The sequence below is a fragment of the Panthera tigris genome, chromosome C1, assembly GCF_018350195.1.
Source record: "Panthera tigris isolate Pti1 chromosome C1, P.tigris_Pti1_mat1.1, whole genome shotgun sequence".
Classification (NCBI taxonomy): Eukaryota; Metazoa; Chordata; class Mammalia; order Carnivora; family Felidae; genus Panthera; species Panthera tigris.
In genome coordinates, this window is record NC_056667.1 from 177,172,006 (window position 1) to 177,187,257 (window position 15,252).

Below are 15,252 nucleotides of genomic sequence, written 5' to 3' on the forward strand. Positions count from 1 at the left end.
TCTCACCCTCCGGGGCCCTGGATTCAGCTCTCTCTCACTCGCTTTCTTCTCCCCCATCCCTCATTTTGTCAGTTGGCCTTCTGAGGGTACTTTCTGGAAATGCCATTGGTCCAGAGGTTATGGATATGAACAGGTGAAATCACTTCTAGTTATCATTGTTTCTTTCAAGTAAGTAGTAAAGAGGTAAGCGTGTCCCTTGGAGACCACAGTGTTTTCATCTTTGTTTTGTAAAGAGACTCCTTGAAGCAACGCGTAAGAAAGCCCATTAGAAGAATAGACTGTCTTTACTGGATGAGTTCAACGAGGAAAATTCTCTGTCCTTTTATAGCAGCTAACTTCAGCTCAGGTGATGGGTGGCAGCTGTTTGTGCATTACTCTAAGTAAGATACATTCTTTTATTTTTTTAATGTTTATTTATTTATTTTTGAGAGAGAGAGAGAGAGAGAGAGCAGGAGAGGGGTAGAGAGAGAGGGAGACAGGGAATCCCAAGCTGGCCCCTTGCTGTCAGCACAGAGCCAGACACGAGGCTTGATCTCACAAACTGTGAGTGAGATCATGACGTGAGCCAAAATCAAGAGTTGGACGCTCCACTGACTGAGCCACCCGGGCGCCCCTAAGTAATATAACATTCTTACGGTACTTTTAATTATTCAACTTTATATTGTGTTCAAGTTTGAAATTGGCTCAAGTATTTTTGAAAAGAATCACATAAGGGCACCTGGGTGGCTCAGTCAGTTGAGCGTCCGGCTTCGGCTCAGGTCATGATCTCGCGGTCTGTGGGTTCGAGCCCCGCGTCAGGCTCTGTGCTGACAGCTCAGAGCCTGGAGCCTGTTTCAGATTCTGTGTCTCCCTCTCTCTCTGCCCCTCCCCCGCTCACACTCTGTCTCTCTCTGTCTCTCAAAAATAAATAAACATTTAAAAAAAAAAAGAAGGAATCACATAATACATTTTTGGGTAAATAAAAGTAAAAATATGCACATTTCTTAATGTCATCGTTATTGTTATTTAACGTTACACTACTTATACAAACTCCTGGTTCTGAATCAAATCAAATGCCTCAATTAATGCCAACAAATGGCCTTTTACTCATAACAATCAAGGCAGGGAAGGGAAACACCTCAAGGCAGAGGTGGGCCCCATGATGGGCTGAGTTTGACTTAAGCACAAACCCTTGGCGGAATGACGGCATTGGTACAGGCACATCGTGGGCACGATATGGTTACGTGGCCCGGGGCTCAGAGAGAGGCCTCTCCAGAGTGAAAAGAGACCCAGAATGGCCTCATGGTGAGTGGAGGGTAGAGCTGGCTAAGCAGCCCTGGATCTAGGCAGATGCAAGTTAGGCACACGGACAATTAAGGAGAACTTGTAGATCTGGCCCCATCCTTTGTGGGCAAAGTCTGGGCAGCTGTAGACCACGAGACTGAGAACTCCTGGCCAGTGCTGTAAGTGCGCTGACAGCAGAAGGCCCCTTGCAAGGAGTATGGGAGACGGTGGAAATTAGTGCTAAGGGGAGACAAAGAGAAAGATAAAAGGGGGCACTTGGAGACCCTAGGCTGAACTGTGAGGGCCTCACTGAGTCATGACGGAGAGGGGTTAAACAAGGACTGCACCGTGTACACGGATAGGTTAATACTGACTATGATTCTCTGTAGCTTACCCTTTGGTGAGGATTTGGTTTATTAAAAATTGTTTTATTGTCTTCTAACATCCTCAACATGCATTCATAGACATTATCTGAAAGGATATACACAAACACTACGGTGTTTATCTCTTGGTGGATTGTTTTATGTTTCTGGCTTATCGGCGTTTTCTAATTTTGGTTACATGTGATTTAGGTAACACGTTTACTTGTCATTTGGTGCACTGTGGCGACAACTTGGGACATTATTCTGTGCTTCGTTTTCAGAGCTGGACTCCTAAAGAGGCCTGCGTCTTCAACACTTAACTCCCCGGAGGAGAATTAGGCTGGATTGCGGCAAAGATGGGCTGTCGCGGAGGATGAAGTCTTCATGAGGAGAAGGAAAAAGGTGGTGAGGACATTAAGAAGGGGAGAAAGCCCCGCAAGAGGAGACCCTCACAGAGAGGGAGGGCAAACAGCCCTCTCAAAATGCCCGGCGGAATGGGTTGACTGCGTGGGTCTGGAGAATGGCTGCCTCAGGAGATCACTCTGACTAAACGCCTTGTGGATCCAAGCTTACCAGTGGCAATGGAATCACTAGGAACAGAGGACCGGTTCTTGTCCCTGTCCTCTCTCCCCCGTAACACCTGCTTTGGGGCTTCTCATTAACTCTTGAGTTGAGGTTCTTGGGCTGAATTGAATTTGGTTTGGGAAATAATGGAAAGCATTATTTCCTTCTTTTCTGATCTGATGCAAGGTAAATAACAAAAAATAATTCGAAAGTTAAGAGCAAATGCGAAACCTAAGTTAAAATAGCTCATTTAGTGTTACCGGAGGTAGGTATCGATGAAGGTCACCTTCCTAGAGTGGGTGGACCAATAAAGCAGATTTTTGTCCAGAACGAGGGTGGACGGAGGTGTGAATGTGATCAGGTGGGCTGCACATCAGCCATACCTTCCTGACGCTGATTTCAAAGGGTCATATTCATTTGTATATTTACGCATCAGTTATAAAGCTGATGCCATTACTCTGTGTAATCCTTCATCCTTCATATAATGGGAATGCTCGTATAAAGATAGCAGTTAATTAAGGGAAAAGGTTTTTGTTATTGATATCCAGATGATTAATTATATAACCTAGGTGGCTACTGTAATTGAGGAACGGTAACAGCTGGCACAGGTGTGCATGACTTTGGAGAAGGGAGGCAGCATCTGAGGATAAACATTAGCTGAGAGACTAATATGACTCTGAGATAATCTCCGTCATATTTTGATAGTCTGCACTGACTTCTCCTCAAGGATTCATGAAAGTAAAGAATTCAGCCCTGCAAAGTCCCTGCAATATTGACTCACTCATCCTGTGCCTGGGAACGCACACAAGAGGTTTAACAGTATGGGCTTTATCAGAATAGACCTCTTTTAACATGAAAGAATGATCCCTCCTTTTGTTCAGACATGATGCCAGTGAACCCATTTGGAAAAAAAAAAATAGAGGAGCTGTATTGTTTCTTAACTCTATATTGCCTCATTTTTCCAGAACCAGCTCTCTTGTCTCCACAGAGACAATCCTTTGAGTAAGTGTGATAGCTTGATGCTTCCCAGCTTTAACCATCTGATTCCTTTTACGTTTCACTTAACTGATGAACTATGTTTTTTTCGTCTTGATGACTCTTACAGCAAATATGTATTATATCCCTGAAAAAAAGTTCCATGTGTCCGAAGTTTACTCTGTACACGTCATTGTTCCAAGCACAGCATGGATTGTCTTAGTTACTTGTCATAGTAGTATTATTGAGGATGGGAAGACATTTTTCTCTCCGTTTTAAATACAAGGGATATGGAACTGAGGCAACTTGCTCAAGGTTGAGTAGTTAGTAAAGTGGAACTTCGCCTAGGACCCATTTCTGTCTTGAGTCAGAGGCCAAGTTTTAAAGACCATACTCTCCTTGGAGGGACCCAATCCCCACTCACCATCCAGTCACCCCGAGTCACCTCATTCTAACTTTCCTTCTTTGAATAGAACTTAAACTTTATGATTGTGTTGTTGTCTTTGTTTACTGTTTAATTAATCCTCGCCTCTATCTCCTTTGCTAGAAGGTCAGCCTGGGTGCAGAGACCTGTTATCTACTTCATCACTACGTAATAGCACCTAGAATAGTCTCTGGCACGGTATAGGTGCCCAATAAATGCTCGTTGAACAAATGGGAACAATTGGCAAGGTGTTAATTTTCTGCTTTCTGATTGCTCCCAGGCTAAGGGAAAGACAGATTTGCAGGGACGAGTAAGGAATAACGTGGAAAATGCTACAGCAGAATTAGAAACACTGCCAAAGGAAACATGGAAGCTTCACTGATGAGCTGCTCTTTGCTCTGGGTACTGTGGGTAGAAGAAGGGTATAAAGAGAGCAGTGAGAAGTGGATAAAATCTCAGAAGCAAGAAGTGAGAGTTTGTATGGAGCATGAGGAAGTCATCCTGTGTATCTCACTGCAAAGAGGCACATCTACCTGGCCTTGAGAGTCTTCCTGCAGGGGCCCCAAGCTCTCTGAACTGACCATTATCATAGCCTTTGTCGCATGCTTTATAAATTTTTATTTAGCTCTCAGTCTCCCAGCAGGGCTGTGAGATCTTTGATGCAAGGAACCAGGACAATCGGACAGTGAGCTCCTTTCAGGCAGGGATTCCGCCTTATTTATCTTTGTAGTCTCAGTGCTTCGTGTGGTGCTGGTAATTGGTGGCCCTCAGTACCTGTATAATGTAAAATAAATGTATAATGAATGAATGGGAGAATGACATGGCTTAATAGCAGTTTATTTAAAGAGTTTTAGATTTAAGTTGAGCACAAACAGCAAAAATAGTGTGGTCTTGGGTAGCAATAACAAAAGTATAGTATCGGATTTCTGGAGATCTAGAAGCTTAGAGCTACAGAGATCGAAATAATGAGGAAAATAAGGCCGGTGATTTGAAATGACTTGCTTAAGATTCTACAACAAACTTGTGATCGAAGTAGGAACTTGAATTTAGAGATCGTGGCTCTCAGTTAAATTTGCTTTTTACAAGTTCAACTATATTCTCTTCTGGCCAGACCACAACCGTGTAATTCTGAACTCTACGCTTAAAGAAACGAATAGACAAAGTAGAATTTGTCCAAGGAAGGATGATGCAGATGTCAGGGGGTAGGGGAAACTATATCACATGAAGATCAGATGAGAACATGAAGGATATTTCACCAGGAGAAGAAAGCACTTGCAAAGGGGCCATGCAGTGAGTGGAGAAAACATGGTATCTGTTTTTAAAGTCTTAAATTCATAAGTCTTTATTCTTTTGCTCCAGTAAGGAAAAATAAGAGCCATGGGCAGAAACCACAGAGAAGTAAAATTCAGCTCAATATGAGAAAAACAGGTCTCAAAATTAGAATTGTCTAAGAATGAAATTCCAAGTTATAAGAAATGTGCAAGCAGAGGCTGGATGATTTTCTGTCAGGACTAGATTGTGAGTTGCTTTAGAGTCAAGATCGTGTTTTACTTATATTTTCCTAAGATTTTGCATAGCGCTTGGCACATAGTATATGGTCACTTATGATTCACTACGTTTCTTTTAAAAGGATTTCCTTCATCGGATAGGTGATCATGGAGGTGAAGAGGAATGCATTGTGTTATTAACTCCAAGGACTTTTCCAACACTCAGGTTTATGATTCTTTGATAAACATTCCTGCAAAGTAGCATACCGATACTTAGCAAAGCAAGTCATTTCATACTCTTAACAGGGAAAGGTCAGTGGAACTGTTTCGCTTAAACTCTAAGTTCTGTAGTATTGTATCGTTGCTCTTCCCTTGGGAGGAAGGGTTTGTCTGCCATCACCTACTGTCTTACAAAGGAGATCACCGCTAGTACATCTCTGTGCTTTTTGATCAAACTAAAGCTCCGTGTACAAGTTTAAATGGAGTTTGTTTTGTACAAGCAGCACAAGGCCGATTTCTGGAAATACTTGTGTGATGGTCACGCCCATAGTTTCACACTTTTCAGAGGGCTGATTAACCTAGAAAACCAGGTTTTTCACAGAGACCTAAATCCTATTTAGATTGTCCCCCCTTTAAGTGTTTTAACAAATATCTTAAGTATCACTTCAAGAAACTTATTTTTCACCGAATATTTTATATCCAGAAGGTATTAATTTGATATTTATCTTTTTTTTTTTGGACACAGAAGCGGCGTTCCTCTTACTCCATGCAGAGGTCATTTAAAGGAGACAGAGAAAGCTCTATTTAGATGTACTACATTAGCCACAGAAAGCTGGGGAGAATGGAGTCATAATAAGGCAATTATTTGATTCATTATTTACTTCTTACTCTCAGAGAATACTCACATCTTATTTCTTTCCAGTCATACCTATTTACATACTGAAAAATCCCTATCAGCTTCCCACTAAATTCTTTCAGATGCTATGGGATTGATTTTTTTTTAAGTTTATTTACTTATTTTGAGAGAGTCAGAGACAGCACGAGTGGGGGAGGGGCAGAGAGAGAGGGAGACAGAGGATCCTAAGCAGGCTCCACACTGTCAGCATGGAGCCCTGTGTAGGGCTCGAACTCACTAAGCACGAGATCATGACCTGACCCAAAAATCAAGAGTCGGACACTCAACTGACTGAGCCACCCAGGCACCCCAGGATTAATTTGCTTTCTTATATCAGCATATAAATATACTTAAAACATGTTTCTGTGTTTTCATAAAATAATCATCATCAATCTGGTTTCACTTCAAATAATGGCGCTGCATTAGCTGTAAGGCCATTCGTAAGAAATTTGGTGGGGATTCTAACTTCTCTTTAAAGAACTCTATAATATAAATGCAACAAGGTGCTTCTGAGAATCCATGACTCTGGTGTTTCCCTTCTAACGGTGTTATTAAATTTTTCTCCAAGTTGTTAATTCCACTCGCCTAAATGGAATAGATTTTGTGCCGTGTGTATTCCTGATATGTGTCTCGTTCCAGATCCTTCAGGTATATGCACTTAACGGGGGGAGTCTAAGATGTCTTCCAAATAAAAACCAATATCTTCTTTCCCCCTTTTTTATGAGTTATAAAACACTTTCCCTCCCTTTTTTCTTTGATTTAGTTTATATGCCAGAGATTTTTCAGCTCTGGGGATGAAAATGGAAGACCGGGGAAGTTGATGAAATAGAGATGATTCGGAGATCTGAAATATTTTATCCTCACTCGATACAAAGAAAATTATTTTTTCTCTTTTCCAATAACCATCATTTCCCTCGATCTTGGAATCACTCAAAACCTGGCCACTGAGTCCTGTATAAACTAATGCTCTGTCTCAAGATGTGGGGAAAGATGAACTACTGTACCTGTACAGATTGTACTAGCTTGATTATATTTACAGTCATGAGATACCGCACATTTAAGAATGCCAATTTTTTCTCATCACTGAGTATTTATTATATATAACAAATACATGGGAAAGAAAAAACTATATTGTGTGATATAAATAGTTTATTTACATTACAGAAAAAACATCAAGACAATGTATACTATTTCAAATATATCCATACATAATCAAATATAGCTGTAGTACATGTTTTCATTGGTGTAGATTACCACAAATGCAAGGCAACATGTGTAGATCTCTTGTCTTATTCTTTTGTCTATAATACTGTATTGTGTAGTCCCAGCTCTTGGTAGTCCGGCCACTGTGCAACATGCTCCCTTTAGATTAACCTCGTGGATGCTCTTGTTGTGTTGTCTGAACTGTAGTGCCCTGTATTTTGCTTCTGTCTGTGAATTCTGTTGCTTCTGGGGCATTTCCTAGAAGGTTGGAAAGTTCACAGATCTTAGTCCAGTGCTATACCTAAAATTTGGTCCTACAATTACAGAGTGAAGTCATGGATTAAGCAAACTGTCGAAATATTTCAGACCAAAGAATTTATTAGTAGCAGAAGCTGGGATTATGTTGGAAGACTTTTCCTGTTTGCTTCTCCTTGCCACTGCGTTTAAGCATTTGTTGAGGAGAACTGAGGAACAGAGGCAGAAGTCGGGGAGGAACGCGGTTACCTAGTCTTGCGCTGCTCACTCAGTAAGGCAGAAGAATGACTCAGCACAATGCGATCAAGCAAGTTGTGAGCTCATCTCCTCTCACTTTAAAGGTCTTCAACAATTTTGTATTTTAAATGTCCTAAGGATGAATGTTATATTGACATTTCAGTGCTACAAGTTTAAATTCTATCCCACCAGAGAATGAGCCAACTGTTAATATCTGATATGTACTGAAAAGAGATATTGTTCCGGTCCAGCCTAATATCACTTTTACATATTAATACTCTAAACTAGAGACACAAATTGGGACCCGTTATTTAGCTTCTATAAAAAGCTAAATTTAGTCAAATTATCTGAAAAGCTCTGATCTGTCTGGTGTCTTTTCTCTTGTAACAAAAGAATGCTTTGACGATGCAAATAAGAACAACGATGTAAAGTTCATATCAAATCCTATTATAGTAAGATGGGCATCGGGGATTAGATATTCGTATGTATGTTCATACGTGAATAAATATTTCAGAATATATATTTATATTTTTTCCAGGGGTGTGGCAGATCTGTCAAAATGAACGTGGAGCCGAAAGTCACATTCCCAGCCAGTCGGAGCTAGAGATAAAAAGATTAAAAATCCATCTTCCTAACAGGGCAACTCTTTTCATTCCAGAACATGTCTCTGGATGTCTATAATTTTAGGACACATGTTGTATTTAGAAGGAGGACAGATGTTTGACTAACATAATAAAAACAAGGGGAAGCAATTAGAAAAAAAGAAAGCGGGAGGAGGAGAAGAGAGAAAAAACAGGAGAGACCAGGTGATGGAGAAATTAAAAGACAATTGAAGAGAATGAGCAGACCTCTGCTTGGTGCAATTTTATAAATATTTTAGCAACTGGGTATGTTGGAATGGGTCTTGACAGACAAGCATGGTCAAGGTGGCCAGAAAAAGGGAGGGTTTGGGTGATGGGCAGATGGCCTTGCTGGAAAATCTGGTTTTGGAGCAGAATGTTCCCATGAGAATGAAATGAATCCACACTGGGAAAAGTGCGGCTTGTTGACTAGTATGACTCCTGGAAAGACTCTGGAAGACTAGGACATCCCAGGACAGGTTTATAAAATGTGTTACAATAACGGTAACTTAGCTCACGTACTCCTCCTCAGAAGTAAACAGAGAATAGGTTTTGTTTTGTTTTAACATGGAAAATGAAAACGGCCATTTGCCTGGAAAAAATGGCTTCCTCTAATTTGGAGCTCAGTTTAGGCTGCCGTGAGCATCAGAACGCACAACGTCATGACCAGCTGAGGGGCAGGATGAGCAGTGGTTAAGGGCGCAGACTCTTGCACCAGGCAGCCTGGACTCCAGAGCTGTCTTTATTGCTCATGTGCAAACTTAGCAATTTGCTAGCTTCTCACACCTCAGAGCCTCTGTTTTGAAAACGGGGATACCTGTTCCTTTCTCATGTTATTAAATATGTGTGTGCGCGCGCGCGCGTGTGTGTGTGTGTGTATGATACATACACACACACACGCATATGTGCACACCCTGGGCATTCCAGCTGTTCTTATTATGTATGGGAACAGGACTGTGGCTAATACCAAACTCGAGGACATATGCTAAAATATTGAAAGCTTTGCATTTTTGTCAGTACAGGAAGTAGCAAATCCAACAGTTATGAGATCAGACCTATTAATATGAATTTGGTTGCTGGTGTACATTGTGTAGATATCAGAAGGCTCAAGCCCCTTAGAGTAACATGGCACCATTTCTTGTGTTTTAGATTCTTTTCTATCTTTCCTTTGTACTCAGTATTTTTGGTTTCCTGAGTTATCTTTATGTTCCCTAGAATCTATTTTAACATAATCCATTGACTCACTTGGCATCTAAACGTGAGAGTCTAGTTGATGAGCTCAACTTGGCTTCGAGCAGCACAAAGCTCCAGTCGATGATCTTCCCTTAAGCTTTTAGGCCCAGAAAGGATTTATGAACCATATTTTGTCTTTTTCAAGAGCAAATGCCACACTTGTCCTCAAAGAAGATAGTGCAATACAGCTACAGAGATGTATTATGGCCTTTATTTTCTAAAGATATGATGCTTTATTTTATTTTCCTGTCTGTAGAAAAATAATTTTGGAGGAAACATTCTGATTTACTATAGAGCTGTATAAATGAATGAAAGTTTAAATGTCTTGTGAATTTGGCAAAAACCTTGAAAAACTTTCTTGGAACTTTTATCTCAAGGAGGATGAAATCGGGTCAGAAAGAAGTATCTTCAATCATATGGCTGGTTAGACAGGGCGTAAATAATATGAGTTTGGTTGCCATGAATTGACACACTGATAAAATTAAGCAAGTAAATACCTGGCCTTACCTCCTTTACCTCAAGCACAATGTCAAACATCACTAATTAACCAGATTTTTCTCTCCTGTTGAAACTGGATCCAGAGGGATCTCTCTCAGTCTAACTCTCCAGGAAACAATTACCATTTGATTGTCCTGGAGTTTGATATAAATGCTTATCGTCATATTTGCTGCCTGTTCCCTATACCAAAGGTTTTCATGTACTGCAACATAATCTTTTTAAATTGTAGCCGCTTTCTTTGAATTTTGTGATTAAAAGCTATTTCATTAACTTAAGACAAAAATGTACTTGTTTACATCAAATATGTTAAAAATGATTATATCTGTGAGTTACACTTGGAAATATAAGTACCACAAATGAGAGCTATACATTACCACGTTTCTAGGCCTTGTAACCAATCTATTCTGACCTCTTTTGGCATACTGATCTGAGTAAAGAAGGAAACACTGGTCATTTAATTAGTCTGTTTGTAGTTTGAATGAGGACTGACTTTTTATAGCTAAAAGAGAAGAGCAGGTTTAAACAAAGATTGGCATTATGCTTTAAAGAAAAAAGTATCTTTGCTTCAGAAATAAATAATCTTCATCAACATGAAAAAATAAGGAAAATAATTTGTACTACTCCAGCATGAAAAGCGATGCTATTCATATGCTGTTATGATGAGGAAATTGGACTCCAGAGAATGGATGACCACAGAGGCCACGAAGGGACTCACAACTAGAGTGAACTGTTTCAGGCAAGGAGAAACAACATATTCCTTTATCTGGGTGGCCATTGAGCACAGGTACTGACCTGGTGATGCAGAGGACCACCACGCAGATGACAGCAATCTGAATGGTTCCAATCACAGCTGCGATTAAGACATACTGAAATCGTACAGGGCCGGGGACAACATACAGTACACTGTAGTCCTTTTTTTCACAGTGTTGACCAGTATAACCAGCATCGCACCTGGAAGAAATGAAGTGTCCGGTTACCTACAGCTGGGAGACTCATTTTTATAGTTGGCCCATACCCATTTATCTTCTTGTTTCTCGAAAAAAAAATGCTACTTTGTAGATATGGTTTTCTACTACTTATTTTCAACAAGACCTCCGTGTGTTTTCGGTTTCAAAAACATGAGGTTTTTCTTTTATACTCATAATAAGAGTTTGAAGATAGGAGGGTTGGTAGGTAGTTTGTGATGATCATGCGAGAAATAAGAGATGTCCAGAGGTAATTGTTCTTTCTATATATTTTTGTTCAAGTGAGCCTCACATTTTCTGTAGCTTGCTCTTTAGTCAACCTAAGTCAACATGATTGATTATCTTGAGAAAAGGTTTGTTTCGGAGGATAGGGGTAACAAACAAGGGCTATTTATTTATTTATTTTTGGATAAAGCATTCTCTATGCTACTGTGAGAATGATTGTTGAAAAATGTTTAGACCAGAAGTACAACAAACAATGTCTTTAATCTGTTGATCATAAAGTTGTCTACGTATGTTAGTTAAATTTCAGTAGGAAGAAAAGTATGGTGTAGGCAATATAGTTCTGTAAAATAAACCCATGCGCTATTCATCTGAGAATGAACGCTGCTTCTCACTTACTCAGCCCTCATCAGAAAGCTCCAGTAGACCATCTTTGGGTTGCAACTAGCAGTTGACAATGGAATGAAGAAACAGTTCACATAACAATACCAACGAGGATCAACTTGTCATTGGCTTTGTGCAATTATTTTAGTACGTCACATGTAATTTCTACATCCTGAGGTCTTTCCTTCTGCCTCAGAAGGGTTCAGTAATGGGGACCCTGGTAAGGATAAGAGAGCAGCAGGAACAAATCTCAGTTTTGTTCACTCTACCTGGCTTCACTGGAAGGTAGGTGTTAGTGTGTTCAGTTAAGGAAAACGTAAAAGGAAGACAGTTCTTGAGGGGGGGGGGAAGAAAGAGACACAGAAAAAGAGGAGGAGGAGAAGAAGGAGGAGAGGGAAGAGGAAGAGAGAAGAGAGAGAAAGTCCTCTCACTGTATAGCAATACACAACCTATTTCATCATATGCCACTTGTATCTTCCTTTATAAAATACATTTGTTTTTTAAGTTTGGCTTTACCATCTCTGAAATAATTATGTTCTATTCATGAATATTCAGCAGATACTTATATTTATTAAGTAAATCCAGACAAGGAATTTCTTTGGGTATCAGCCTACTTAGAATCTGGGGAGGTACAGCTAATAATCTCACTATACAAGGCTTCTGGACAGCAGATCCGCAGAAAAGAGTATGTGTCTAGCAAAACCAAGATTGATAATATTTATTAGAACACCTGAAGGACTCTGGAAAAGACCTCCCAGAAGCGATCATGTTCTCTTAATGTATAGTCAGTCTTCATCCATTCATTTCAGAAATACTTACTGAGCACCTATTATGTGTCAAGAGCTATTCTATGTCCATGGGAAAGAGTGGTGAATAAACCAGAGGAGGAGGTTGAGTTTTTAAGAAGCTTGTAATGCCAAAAGTACAATTTAAAATTCTACTAGAAGAGTGTACATAATAATATGTTACATAGTACTCCCGTGTGTAAGGCACACCCATTTCAGGGTTTTCTAGTGGGTCTGTGTGGGGGGTGAGGGGGAGAGGCAGCGAAAAGTTTTGCTGAGGATCACTCAGTCAGACAGAGTGCCATCCAATTCTCTGCAAACATCCAGAATTTAGTTTTATATTTTTACTTTCCACATTTTAATCGTTGAAGAGTGAAAACATTACCTGCAAGATGGCTCCTGCATATTGATAGAATGTTCACACTTTCCATGCATGCAGAAACCATTGTAATGTTCTGGGCAAGGTATGTGGTGCTCTCTTGCACTTTCTTCTAACTTGTTAGCATTCTCTGTGAATACAGATAAAAGCAGGCACCCCTTGTAAATACTTTCTTAGCCCAGTAAGACCAACCAGGACATTAAGACGCAAAGCTATAGTAGGCAAAAATATTTAAAAGGGCAAGAACTAAAAGGCTAAGCTTCAGAAGAACGAGGGAGAAAGCACTGAAAGACAGACATCTTTACAATTGTGTTTCGAGATGAAACTGCAAAATTACCCAATGCTTTTCATGCTTTTATGCAATTTCTTCCATCTTTAATAGCCAGTGATGTTTCTATGAGTTGTCAGACAGCTTTAATTTTCCTTGTGTAGAGACTGTACATTGATCATAAACTAATTCAAGAAGAACTATCCTATTTTTTGAATTTCAAAGCCCAGCATAATGTCCCTAAGAGTAAATTGCTGCCGTACCTGGATACTTTCTCAGTGTGGGAGCTTAAAAGTCAAAATATGGCTGTGTTCAGTTGTTAAACAGACCTTTCCCCAAACCAATGCAAATTGCAACAAATGTATTCTTTCAGGCTTTTTTCATTTACCGTGAATGTGCATTTTACTAGCATCCATACATTTTCTTATTGCCAAAATAAAGCTATCGAAAGAACAAACGTTATTTCAGAATCATTTATGTAGATACTAACATAGTACATATTGAATGCTGTGAGTGTATTCCAATGCATGGTAGCTGGCCTGTGTTAACAACGTTATGTGAAAGTTAAACTTACAATAAAGAAAAAGTTTGTGTTCTAAAACGAACCCTTTCCTCTATCATTAACGAGTTTTGTTTTCTTAACGTTTCTACGAAGACATTAAAATACTTTTTCTGACCGTTAGCCCCAATACATTTGCTTGCTATTTGTAATACCATCTCTAAATAATCTTTGGAATATGTTCACTTTTTAATACAAAGTTTTGTCTTTTTTGAGTCTTTTCTGTAATCTGTGACCTGACCTGACAGACCTTAAAATTGTTACCTAAGCACATGAAAACCAGAACTTTTGACTCAGTCTAAGACACTCTTCCATCCCACTGGCATAGAAGTAATGGGAGCAGCGGTAATGGAAGATTAAGAATGAATTACTATTTTCATGAAATAGATTATTTCCTATTATTTCACGTAGAGGTATAGCTTTTATTACAGTGCATCCTTATAGTTTTGTATTGACGATCACAGATGATGCGTATATTCATCAGGAGAAAAAATACCTTCGATATTGGTGAATCAGACAAATGCATTATTTATGTTTAAGCAGAGCTGTAAAATATCTATACCTTTTAAGGTCTAGGTGTCATCTGCATAACTTTCAAGTTTGAAGTATATCGTCAAATATGTTAAGTGTTTTCTTGCGTGGGAATATTTGTGTACATTTGAATGATGGGTAGTATTTCAAATCACATACTCAAATTAATAAAGGATTTGTCATAAGCTGCTAGAGAGACTGAAGATGACATTTAAATCATTCATTTGTTCTATATTTGTGTCTCTTTATCTACTTAGGTGATATTTTGTTTGACTATATCTCTAATATTTCTACTTCGGTGAATATAGTTAAAATTAATGAACCGCTTCCATGGAAAAGACGAAGAATACACAAAACTTTCTCTTTTGTCTTCTCCCATTTTCCCAAGCTACTTTGGAATTGTGTCATGGTGTTTTGGGCACACAAATTAGAGCCTCAGTGAGCAAACACACAAAAAAGTGAAATAAGTAATGTTGGGTGCAATTTCCAACATGGGAATATGTGATTAAACTAGAAGCAGGCCAATCATGGTATTTCGATGTACCTTGGGAATGGCTTGTGGTCATTCATAAATCCATAGAGAAGATTAGGCTCATTTGCTGATGCTGCCAGGAGGCTACAAACTGCAGTGGTCAAACCATGCACCTGCTGTTTAAAGGCGACTTTCACAGCGGGCTTTGCCAGCCAGCCCCACTGCTTATGTAACGAACCAGCACTGATTCTCATTCTTAGTTCTGGATCTTCTCCCCATGACAGACTATTCAACACTTCTATTCAGTGTTTGTTAGTAACTCTTCAGTGCTTCTGCACACCTGCACGGAGGGGAATTTTCTGTAACGTCCCTAAATTTCAGTTATACGTTGTGATTTCCAGCCTATTTTTTGAACACATCTTATTAGGACTATTTTTCTTTTTGTCAGTTGCTGAAGAAGATCAAGAATTTTCTTAACTCCAAATCCATTTTTAGGCTATTTTATTTTCAACTCCGTCCCTCACCCCATTCTGCTTTTGTTTCTGGATTGATACCATATCCACAGTTATGAACCAAAGTCCAAGGGCAAAGTAAGAGCTTGTTTGAGTTAGACTGTTGCCTTCGTGTAGTAAGAACCAGATACTTTCACAAAGTTTATTACCCAGATAGGA

At 39.5% G+C, this 15,252-nt stretch overlaps 1 protein-coding gene across 4 annotated transcripts in view; it reads right to left on the reverse strand.

The window, feature by feature from the left end:
- Positions 1-4,262: 4,262 nt before the first annotated feature.
- Positions 4,263-15,252, reverse strand: part of TMEFF2 (transmembrane protein with EGF like and two follistatin like domains 2) — a 232,276-nt gene continuing 221,286 nt past the window's right edge. For 2 of the 4 annotated variants that reach the window (XM_042994949.1, XM_042994948.1), the window contains 3 exons: positions 12,758-12,881; positions 10,809-10,967; positions 7,100-7,431 (listed from right to left, as the gene is read on the reverse strand). In XM_042994949.1, the coding sequence (XP_042850883.1) occupies positions 7,335-7,431; positions 10,809-10,967; positions 12,758-12,881 (380 nt within the window). In that variant the 3' untranslated portion in view covers positions 7,100-7,334. Of the gene's footprint in view, positions 4,363-7,099; positions 7,432-7,677; positions 7,799-10,808; positions 10,968-12,757; positions 12,882-15,252 lie in introns of those variants that run through there. The other 2 variants (XR_006220864.1, XM_042994951.1) reach the window with 2 other exon arrangements.